The sequence below is a fragment of the Bombus pascuorum genome, chromosome 9, assembly GCF_905332965.1.
Source record: "Bombus pascuorum chromosome 9, iyBomPasc1.1, whole genome shotgun sequence".
Lineage (NCBI taxonomy): Eukaryota > Metazoa > Arthropoda > Insecta > Hymenoptera > Apidae > Bombus > Bombus pascuorum.
This window is the reverse complement of record NC_083496.1, coordinates 16,420,718-16,433,016: the sequence shown is the minus strand read 5'-3', so window position 1 is coordinate 16,433,016 and position 12,299 is coordinate 16,420,718. Positions and strand designations below refer to the sequence as shown.

The window sequence follows — 12,299 nt, the reverse complement described above, 5'->3', positions numbered from 1 at the left end:
CATAGAATATTTTTTATTGAAATAGATACTCGCAGAGAATCTTGTATCGTAATTTACACTTTATTTCGTATAATACACTATAATAGACAGGCTTTTCTCTTCATATATGACTATCTTTTGGAAAATGGCAGTAGTGCTCAAACGTACATAGACCCAGTAAAAGTGGCAGTAAATTTCTCTAATTTGAATATCTTTCAATCGCGCTTAACTGTTACAAATCCCAATGAAGCGTACTTCCATTTTTTAACCCTCTCTGCTTATTTCGAGTTACTCCGACAACTAAATCTCAAAATATATAAATCCTTCTTCGATTTTGATTTTTGCGATAGAAAATTAAAGAATCTTAAGTAAAAACTGGCTAAATAATAAAATACGTAATGATAAAAAAACTTTTCCTGAATTTCAAATTTGCATCACTTATATAGTATACGATAAATATAGGTCGAATTACTATGTATATATGTATAAAGGAATGAATCACATGCGGATACAGGTGACAATTTGGGGATTGGATTAAGGATTGACAATGAGCAATAGAGATCAAATGTTTATGTTAGAGAATTGAATGATAAGCCTGAAAAGCGATATACGTATACACGTGGAGACTGATGTATGGTGACACATGGACATTTAAATGCACGTCGTAAAATTGTTTGTTGCGTATGGGAAATCGAATATGTTCTATTATATAGAGAAGGGTTGTAAGAGAGTTATTGTAGAAGAATTATTAAAAAGTTGTAACAATATTGTTGAATGAGAGTTGTAAGATCGTATAATGTAATACTTATTTACTTATTTATTTAAAACTGCGTATTTCATTAGCCCAATGCATTGAACCTGCATTCATGAAATTATAAGAAATAGAAAATTTCCTTGAAATCATTTCTGTGTATTTATTTTATATAAGAATTTTAATTAATAAAATTAACTTAAAAATGAAAGAAAAAGTTTTTCCACAGGATCGAAGGTAATGGAAATTCGATTGATATCACGTAAGAGAATTTTTGAAAATCGACAAAGAAATCAATGTTTCTGCGTAATTTTTATTCTGTCATGTCTCCAGTCATACTTTGCGCAACGATTTAGACTAAAATATTCGAGGCACCGAGGCAACGTTTTCTTTGCAACAATTTCAACTCGAATCGTACGATTCAAATCTTCTTTTCTGCGTTCTTAATCATCAACGAGAAATACACGTTTCTCTTTCCCTTTTCTCGTTTTGGTTAGTAAGATATTTTTATTTCATCGCTGAAAATAACAACGTTGTTCCTTTAACTTACTGGTTCCACTATGAATCATGGAGCACGCTTAGTAATAAAAAGAAAGGAATAATTGACGTGCGCTATTGTCAATGTTACCATGTGTTACTTTTATATATACAGGGCGTTTCATTTAAACACGTCAACATTTATATCTGTTATAATAATTATACTATAGGAATATGTTAAATTTAAAAAAAATGAATTCAAGTTTAAAAGTGTCGAGTAAGAAGAATTGACGCAGAAGAGTCAAGGGACATGTTCACAACGTATTTATTAATTAAAATTTAGTCAGATCTTCAGTTTCCATACTCTTTGAAAACGTATGAATTATGTTTAAAAAATGGATCACCCTGTATTATATATACTAATCCATGAATCAGAATACAAGTATTTCTATCTTGAGGAAATCGATATTTCGCATCAAGGGTTAAAAAGTTCGTTTCGATTTTGGGGCAATGGTAATGTGGGTTTCTCACGCTGCTGTGCACGGGAATATACTTGTTTTCTTTTCTCATATTTTTTTGTCATTTTTTCTTTCTTCTTTTTTCTTTTTTTGATTTTTGGGTCTTTCCTTATACCATAACATTATTACAATGACAAGCACACTGAGACACTGCGCCAATCCAATAGAAAAACAATATTTGTAATTATTGTGCCAATAGTATTCACAGTTACGCGACGAAGAAGCACGACGATATATGTATTTATCTTTAACTCTCTCACGATTTTCTTTTGTCAGTTTATTCAGATAATTCTGTCTGTCGTACTTCTTTCATCCGATTTTTCTTCGCTAATGAATAACAACTTAACGATTAAGACCTTAATGGTTGTATCATTATACGTAAGCGTAATATTTCGATTCGTCTAACGAGAGCAACTATATTATATTATAGTCGATCATATAATCGCTAAGGGAAGTATGTCTATATAACGATTATAAGGGAAACGATCATTATTTGCGCGACGAATAAATTGTATATCAATTCCTCTACGTAAAACGATCGAGAAATACATGCTTGAAAATATTGACTCGTAAACGCTTGCCTCTAGAACGTCTTTTCGTGGGAATTCATTTCGAGCAATGTATATTCTGCGTTTGTACGCGATCAAAGGAATAACAAATGATAAATTTGTTAAATATGAAAGAAAAATGGAAGAGAACAGAAGGATCTATGCTCTTTTGAAAATAAATAATAAAATTGAAAGATTAGAAGAATCCGAGGATACAATAGACATCGCTGACGTTGCTTGAATTGAAACGTTACATCGGGCTTAATGGTCATCACTGTTACAAGATAAAATTTAAGATCATTCTATAATCATTACATGGATTTTTCGACGTTGTGATGGTCCCTGCGGGATTTTATATACTTGGTGTCGTACTTTTTCGTTACACTTTCCATACAAAAGCATAAATATCTCGAAACGCGATACGAAAGCGAAATATGCGGATAAAAATCAGAATAATGCTAGTGAACATTGACATGTTGTCGGCTATGAAGTTGAAGTATACTACTCGGTACTGCCGTGTTGATTTTTTCTCAAAATATCATTAGATTCGTTTCGATCTCTATTAAAATTGACATTTTGGAATAACGTGAAACAAATGTGAGTTACGAGTGTTCGGAAATAAGAAATGCAACCTATATTTTTAATTACTTCTATCGTCGGACGGAAGATCTGAAAAATACTTTGGAGAAATGATACAAAAATTTATGGCAAGTAAATAATTTAATGGTAAATAGCTTGGAATACTCATGGAAATGAGACTATGAAAATTACAAATGTACTTATAGAAGCATTCGTACAGACAATGAGGAAGTGCGTGCTGATGCAGTCGTAGAAGAATTCTATGAAAAATCCTATAAATTCCATACCACAATACTGATCATTGTATGTAACACGTTGGCTGAATCGACTTTTGATTAAACTTCGTAGTAGATTATAATATCTATGTTTGTCTCCTACTTAGTTAGCAATATGATATTTAATATGTCCACTGTAATCCACTTCTATGTTTTAATAGTTCGATACGCGTTTAATACGCGTATTAATTAAAAAAGTGTTAACTCTATTTGCGTATCGATCGAGAGATGGCCAACGTGTAGAAAGACAATAATACGTTGAAAAGAAACTTAAGGGACTAATTTATAACAGCGCGCAACTATTGCACCGATTAACAAGCTGCATCGCATCAAATCGAAAATATACGCATAATTTTCGTAACTTTTGATTGTGCGATTCATACAAAAGACAAACGCGGAACAACTGAACCTCACGGCGCTAATTTATAGCCGCGCTCGGTTTGCTGATGCTGATATGCTTACGATATACTGCTCCGTCTTGAGAGCCATCGAATAAATAAATAAATTCGGACGAATAAATAAATAAATAAATAAATAAATAAATAAAACCAATCTATCGTGATTTATGTCTAAGCAGTTACGACTAAGCTTCCGTACAAAAATCTTAACGTTAAGAGAGGAAAGTAGAAGATCTTTGATTATTGGACGGAGTCGTGCAAAAAAGAGGAGCCATTCGAATAGTTTCATGCGCTAAACTTCTTCCTTTGTTTTTTTTTTTTTTTCTTTATAAAAGTAAACGGATAGAAGACTGGTCGAGGATATGCAGATCAAGAAACAGCAAGTAGAATATAAAATAACATACAACAGATACATACTCAACGTTTAATCGATATAAAATTAGATTTTATAATCTTTACGTACAACAAATATTATTCATCTAAAGAATATGATCTGCATATCATCAACTATGATATTTTATGGAGAAATCAAAGGCTTACGATATATCTAAGTGTTGTACAAAGAAAAAGAATGATTAAAGAAGTTGTCGTTAATATTATCTAGATAACGTTACGTACGAGATTATTTTCTCTTTTGCATGATACCGTACAATCCGTTATGTCGGTATATAAATTATACGCTCGATTGCGATAGTACAACCTCGTATTTACTTGCACGTTTGAAACGGTAGACTCAAGCCACGGATTTGAGAAACGGAAGAAAAATGAAACATATTCGGCGTATCTCCGCATAGTATACAAAACGATCATACACCGGTATCGAAGCTTCTCAAAGCACCGATGACCGACGAGTCTACCGCTAATCCTATCACTAAGACGAGCGATGCTTTATTATTATTCTCAAAAATACTGTACACAAGAATACCTAAGTTACGTCGAAGCTCGTTCCACGCGCTCGGGCGAGCACCGAAGCTGTGTTAATTACGACCGAATTGATACGCTTCATTCTCCTTTTCTTTTAATTAAGATAAGATAAAACAGGCGGGACGACGTTGAGACTACGTTCTGATCGAGAACTGAGTCGATTATTTCGATTTTCCAGTTTCGTTATTTGATAATATTGAAGTTCACCTCTTTAAGAAACGGAAGAGGCCTCGACCCTTCTCCGGTGGCGGTGCCATTAACATCGGTACTTGGTTTTTATGCGTTATGTGAATCTGGAACAATAAAATATCTATAAGTGATCGGTAGATATAATTAAATAATTACCAAGTGTTTAAAGGATCAACTTACAGTGCATGGACCCTGCATCCATGGTTCACCATCGATTTGCATCGGAAAACGTTTGCTAGTGGTGATGGTGACACTACTGCATTGTGCCAACCTTCTACCGGAATGACGAAGTCCAGTTTTCACTTGACCCATATGCAAACAGTTCTCTAAACCGATCACCTCTATGAGATTGTCTCCAATATCTATAAACATTACACTTATTTTTCATTTGCTCTAACTACGTCTATCCAACTTGTTAAATGAATTATTGTCTATGCTTTATTGATATGCATTGTCTATGCACTTGCCTTGTATCGCGGCTGTAAGATCTACGGAATTAAAACTGCTGGTGCTCAGTTCTTTGTCTGGTCGTTTCTTCCGTTTACCAAGTCGATGTTTCGTATGGTGTTCACCCCAGAGATTGGAACCTCCATGAGTAAAAGGAATGTTTAATAATGCGACACCTTGGAGAGAAGGTCCGTGCGCTAAATCTAATGGTGTTCCGTCACACTGTGAATGAGAAATATCGAGACTATGAACATTAATTCATTATTAACCTTAACCATTTTTTTAAACAACGTTTTAAACATTTTAAATATTTACGTACAACGATCTCTAGATCTTCGTGAAGATTTTTACAGCTGGCAGCAAATTGTTCCGTGGTCGCGTACTCAAAGTACCAAAGTTTGTTCTTCATCCGGCTATTGAATTTCTCAGGATTCTTTTCCCTTTCCATGTGGAATTTTACACAGATCGCCGCGTCCACGCCCACAGAGAAGTAATTGTTAATGATATTGTACGGTATACTGTCTTGATTTGGTCTCATCTCATCTTTCTGATCAAGCACTTCTATCTGCCAGCGGTCCATCATTACAGGTGTCGCTTTCTCTATTTTCTAGAAATTATTTCATACAGCAATTTTAAATACGTTAACCTCGTTTTAATTATCCGTATAAGAATGATCTTTTACAATGATATTTACATACTTTGAGTACTTTATGAATAGCTTCTCCTTCATAACCACCACCCCATCGCAAACACCTTGCAAGATCGTTGCCTGTCCCTAATGGTATGACACCTACAGCTGGTTGATGCTCGAATTGGACACGATCTGAAGTTTAAACACAAAATGATGGTTATAAATGGATCATCTGAATACCCAGCTCTCAAATTATTAATCGTACCCATAGTCTCTAACACCCAGCCAACGGTACCATCACCGCCGCAGCAGATCACCTTAAAGTCCTTCACGTCTTTGAACATTTGCAAACCCTGCATAGGTCCGCCCACGGCCAGATTATGAACTTGGCGCGGGTTCAGGATATATTGAAACTTCCTCAACATGCGTTCGCCTTGCCTTCCTCCGGATTTTGGATTTATGAACACCAGAAGTGGAAAAGTCCCCGGCGGCGGTGTAATTTGGAAGGACATAGCTGGCTGTTGATTAGTAGCAGCACCAGATGTCAGGAATCCACTTTGCTAATAGAATTTTGCATCTCGAATTAGAATCCTTTGATATCATGTCTGGTTGGTGTTTAATCATTCAATTCAGCTCATTGCACTTACCGAGGTAACAGTCGACGACGAATCTTGACCGTGTTTGCTTCCCTTTTTACTGTCCCTAGATAACGATCTTTGCCTGTCTAAGACAACTGGACAAATCGCCGTAGGCGGAAGGATATGAACTGCGTACTCACCCAACGTGCACTCTGTCCTCACTTGCGAAACGCATCTGTTATGCAACTGTAAAATCGTTATTAACGTGAATAACGTTACACAATTATAATTATTTTTCGATAGTTACAACTAGACCGCGGATGTTTAAGCGAATTTATATGTTTATGAACATAATTACAAGAATGGAATTATTATGTTTGCTTCCAATGTTACTGTATCTTTAAATTTTTACACGAACATGGATTAATCATAGCTTTATTATTTCTTTTCTCTTCTAACTCCAGCGATTTCTATATTTCTTTTTTTTTTTTTTATTTTATTTTATTTTGGTTATTTTACAATTTGTCCTTGCGGACATTTGGTAAAGTGTTATATCTTGTTGGTGAAGAAAAAAAAATATAAATAAAAAATAATATAGAATGTGGGCGGCTACCCCCAGCGGGGTGCCAGCTTCGTTTTTTTTCTAAGTTATATCTTTTATGTTCTATATTTCTTGCTGAAAATATAAAAAGTACGATCTATACTTTTATATCGAAACGTACATACAAATTTTACATACGAAACCTCCAAACTTTCATATACACTTACAGCATAACTGGAATATTTGGTTGCCTAGATATGGACATCTATCTGATTCATTGAAAAAAGAAATAATTATAAAAGGAAAGACTACTCACTGTCAATTGACACCATCTGCAGTGCAAACCCGTAATCCCATTGTAGCTCTTGATAGTTTTTTTACATTTGAAACATTTGCCGTGACAATTTCCCTCGACCCAATGGTGCGCCATCGTTTGCGACGTCTTTTTGCTTTTCACGTAGGTGGCTATGCAAGAGGCTGGTGCTCTTTGTACGCATCTTTCGTGGACAGTGTACTTGCAGACTATATAAAAAGAGAACGGCTCGTTTGTCTGTTGCTTCAGCGCGAATGAAAAGAATTATTGGTACTCAAGACGCGGGTTACTGTAAACTCGATAAAGAGCGATATACTTTACGAAAATTGCTCCTCTTTCATCGCAGATTACCAAGGTGCAAAAGGAGAAAAGAGAACATATAAAAAGGGTGGAAGCTCATCGGATGAAAATGTTTTCTAGCAAAACATCCGTGAAAAAAGAACCGCTGTAACATCAAAGAAGCTCCGATGATACTTACAGACACAACAAAGGCCCTTCTTTCCGAGACCGACTAGCATATTCAAACAGAGATTGCAGTAGGCGGGTTTGCTAAAGTGTTTTAGCCTCCAGAGATGGTTACCGTCTTCCTTTACGTGAGAATCCAAGCCCAAAAGAACTAGTAGCGGGATCGTCGTCAGACCACCCCTTTTCCATTCTTCCAGAGATACCGTACCATCCGCGTCGTAGTCTATTTCTATCATCATATCTTGCAGTATCTAGAAATATCGAGGATTTACGTCTAGATATCGCTCATCAATTTCCCATCTCTTCGTTGTGTAAACAAAGAAATTTTAGATTCTATGTATCTTCTTCCCAAACGTAATATCTCTTCTATAATATTTATAATAGAGTAACTGTTGGAGGAATTGTTTTATTACAAAATTGAAATTCACGATGTTGTTTAAAGTACATTTTTCTTTTTTTTTTTTTTTAATGGGATGGTTCGTTATTTTAGAGAAGGTTCTTTGTATTAATTAAAATAAATGTTTTAAACGAAAAGAATTGTATTTAGATGAAAAGTAGAGTTATTAAGATGCGCGTGGATACGACAACGTGCACCTGAAAAGGAATATTAATGATATTCCAACTCACCGGTTTCAATTCCGAGACGTCCCATCCGAGATACTCGGCGACATTCATCATCTGATTGACAATGCAGTCCATCTCCTAGGGAAGCGTGATAATAATATTAAACCCGTGGCTAAGTTAGATAAGGTGCTTTCGAATCGATCTATTTCAATTCGTTGATGGACTTCGTTGCCCTATCGACTGACGTATTTACGATTAATTGGTCGATAAATTTCCAATACTACCATATAAAACCTATAATCATTTCGTTTAACATATATGGTGAGAAAACGTCGAACAGAAATATAGATATAAAATCGACGCAAACTATTGAAACGTCGCAAACTATTTGCAATTCTATGCAGTTTCCATTTCCTTCGTATTTAAAACCGCTGTCGATGAGAATCGGTTTTTTCTAGCAATTAAAGGAAAAAATAAAACAAAAAATCTCGTTCTACTCACGTTTGTGTCAAGAACGCCGTTCCCATCTGTATCGTACAGCCGGAACATGACTGAAAAAAAGAGAGAAAGGCAAATGAATTAATGCGCGTCGAAATTGGCGTGCAACAAGTTGCAGCAGATATGCAAGCTCGAGTGCACTGTATGCGAGTGCAACTAGCGAAGCAGACTGAGAAAATGACTGGCGTTGGACACGCGAATACGAATGTTTAAGGAATACAGCCGTGACTGTCGATGCATCTGTCTGTGAATTTCTCTTTCATCAGACCATGATTTATGACAAAGTGACATAAGAACGCGTTAATGGCGAAAGGTTACCCAACATCGGAATAAAAATACCCAATGCTCGCTTTCATAAGGTCTAATTAACTTTGATCGATACAAAAGAAACAATTACTTACACTCTAATTTATCTTCTGGCCTACCAGCTTCCAAGAGGGAAAGATAGCACACGATATCCTTGAGGCTGACTTTAACCGAGTGGACATCTATCGTGCTCTGTTTTCTAACGAAGTTTCTCATTTCTGCGAAATGAAAGATAATGAACGATATTAAGATCTGTTTAATTCAATGCGTATCGTTTAACTGCCAGAAACATTCTGCTCTCTATTCATTTTCTTTTAATCCTTTTGTTACAAGTAATTATACCCGTAGATAGCCAATATCAAGAATTCATTATATCGGATTGTAACATTCATTCGTCTTCTTCTATTAAAATAGGACGAATTTCTGATGCAATTCAATATATCAAGCCCTTAACGCACAAATTTTTCTTTCATTCAGTAGCGAAAATGGATAAATTGTTGTGTAATATAAAACAACTAACAATAAAAATGTGTATAATCGTCTTATAGATAGTTCGAATCTATATAGATCAATGACTAAAATAATCAGCCAAACTAAAAGCAATCTATGACCGTATATGTTACGGGCATGTATCGAATGGTTAGGGATAACTATAGTCGGACGTTAAAATTTCATCGAAACTCTGTTTCAGCATAACGTAGCTTCACATCCTTAGGTTAATTTACATTCTTGTACTAACTGTGTTACGATATAATAGAATTGTACTTTTCGAAATCTACTCGCTTTTCGAGTGCTTAAATCAAACGTCTAATAAAAACTATCAAAACAGTGGTACGCTATAACCGAAGAGATTGAGACCTGGTGAAAACAAACGATCCGATACGCCGTTGCAATTTTCCACTAGTAACATCGCACGATTCGATAGTTATATATTTCCGATATCGATATAGCACCCTTGTGTCCATTTCGTCATTAGAAATATAAACCTATCGAATCGTAAAACGTTGTTGCGATGAAATTGCAATGGTGTCGCATCGTCTGCAACGAACATAGATATAAAATACCATTACATATGACTGACGCTTATAACGTGACTAGACAGTTTCAACTATTATTGCACACATTCCTGGATTTCTAATAAGTCCAGGAAAAGCTGTGGTCTCATGGTGACGTCAAAGTCGAAGGAAAGTCCGATCGAATATTATTTTTAGATTAGAACGAAATGGCTTTCGTCAGTCGTGTCTAAGAATCTCTAGAAGGAACCTGTTGCTTCGTACGTAGCGGGGTTTAGGAGCCAAGTATCGATGCATGCACACGAGTACCGCTCTAATTATAACGATCGAGCATTGCACGTGCACGACTGTTCGTTGATAGACGCGACGAATATTCTTGGAACGATATTTGTAAGCAGAAATTTCGTGTTTTACCTTCGTAATTTCGCTCGATATGTAAACAATTTCTCGATCGAACGATCGAATACGGAAAAAACGTAAGTTACTGGAATCTTTGACATTTGATATTCTGTTGTTACATTGTTGCAGTATATCGTACAACCTTTCTCTGGTTCTGTAACAAAATGCAATTTAGTCGATAACTTGACCGTGTTACGATTTTCGCATTCTTTATTCCCTGATCTTACTTTAATTTCAACCAAGAGAAGTCTTTTAATGTTTTAAACGTCGCAATCATTCTTTCTCAATTTCTTCAAATTTAAAAGGAACTTTGGAGCGGATTACTATGTAGTCTGTTAAAGTACTCTGTTTTGAGAATTATTATTATTATTTATGGGAATTGTATAATAGAAGAACGCAAGAAAGTTGTTTGAAAATCTGAAAAACGATCTCCAAGTGACTTTGAACGACGTCGATGTAACCCCCAAATGACCTTGACACGATTTTGAACGCTTTTCGAGTATTTGTCGTAGTTTATCAAATCTTAGTATAACCTTGAATAATCTGGCATAGTTTTGAGCGATCTCGAAATATCTGTAAAAAATGTTTCAATCATCGCGCAAAGAAAAATATCGAATTTCATGGAAATAATATTCCCTCGAACTGGCCGATTCGGAACTATTCGAGGACACTCGAGGATGACTCAATAAAACGAGTAGAACGTGATTGTCTGACCGAGAGACAACTCGTGCGAGACTATTAGTTTGCCGTGTTCCTGATAAAAATAGTCCCGAATCGGAGACAAGACGAAGCCTCGAGACTTCGATATTGTCCCTGTAATTCCTTCTCGTGATTTTACGAGTCTCTAGATACGTAGGCACCTGAGATGTCCCCGTGAAGGAAACAGAGAAGAAAAACAAGAAGAATAAGAATAAGAAGAAGAAGAAGAGAAAAAAAAGGAGGACGGTTAAAACGGCTAGTCACGAGGGAAATAAAACCGGTCGATCAATCGTTGAAGGCGAACGATTTATCTTTAGTACGCGCAACAACGTTGAAACAAATTCACCGGTAATTCTATTGCTCTCTGGCGGTCCATTTTGCCTCGTCCATGATTTCTCGATGGCTACGCTCGCGATTTATATTGCGGCGATTTCAAGTGACGCACGAATGAACCGCGAAAACTGATTTCATTCTCGCCGCCAAGAAACACGCGAAAAATCATGTTTTCCACTCTCGAGCAAGCCATCGCACAGCTTAATACGTATCAGCTTGATGCTTCGTACTGTAGCGTTCGCTTTTGCTTTTCATAAAATTCTACAACTTCTGTTTTACTAGTAAAACTGATTCATCGTTATATAGCAGAGAATATCTTTGGCATAACTTCTCCGACATTTACGTATGAAGATGGTAGCGAGGCTGGTCTTCGATAGCTGTAAGTAAACAGTTGATTTTGAACAGACCACAGCAGTGTTATTTGTAGATGCTGCAACGCTTTCGTATTTCAACAAATATTGATATTGAACATGTAATTAAACGCTGTCGAATCTTTCGTCCGATGAAACCATTAACGTAAAAGCTTGTTTGCAATGTGATACAGCGCAAACTTACAGGTTCGAGAAAGACAAAAAGAGCACGATTGCTCCGACTAATTATTCTTCCAAACAACGAAGTTACTGGCGCGAAAGAGAGAAAAGGAGTTCATCGATCATCAGAGGTGCATGGTATACGGCTTGGTTGGAGAAACTTGGCTGCAATTTATTCCACCGAGCAACGTGATCACTGAGAACAATTAATTTAATTGAAACCATCGGTGCTCGCCGGATGACACGATTGATTGCCTCGCCACGACGATCACGGTGTAATGAATAACCGGACGGGCTAACTTATTCGACGTTATTTCCGGCCAGATTTCATTTCGCCGTATGAA

At 36.1% G+C, this 12,299-nt stretch overlaps 1 protein-coding gene across 1 annotated transcript in view; it reads right to left on the bottom strand.

Moving 5' to 3' along the window:
* Positions 1-39: 39 nt before the first annotated feature.
* LOC132911039 (diacylglycerol kinase 1) overlaps positions 40-12,299 on the bottom strand; it is a 151,045-nt gene continuing 138,785 nt past the window's right edge. Inside the window, exons 7-18 of the mRNA XM_060967368.1 lie at positions 9,077-9,199; positions 8,679-8,728; positions 8,241-8,315; positions 7,627-7,864; positions 7,152-7,357; positions 6,364-6,540; positions 5,982-6,276; positions 5,784-5,908; positions 5,405-5,692; positions 5,106-5,307; positions 4,819-5,000; positions 40-4,742 (exon numbers count right to left, since the gene is read on the bottom strand). Coding sequence (XP_060823351.1) covers positions 4,653-4,742; positions 4,819-5,000; positions 5,106-5,307; positions 5,405-5,692; positions 5,784-5,908; positions 5,982-6,276; positions 6,364-6,540; positions 7,152-7,357; positions 7,627-7,864; positions 8,241-8,315; positions 8,679-8,728; positions 9,077-9,199 — 2,051 coding nt within the window. The 3' untranslated portion in view covers positions 40-4,652. The remainder of the gene's footprint in view (positions 4,743-4,818; positions 5,001-5,105; positions 5,308-5,404; positions 5,693-5,783; positions 5,909-5,981; positions 6,277-6,363; positions 6,541-7,151; positions 7,358-7,626; positions 7,865-8,240; positions 8,316-8,678; positions 8,729-9,076; positions 9,200-12,299) is intronic.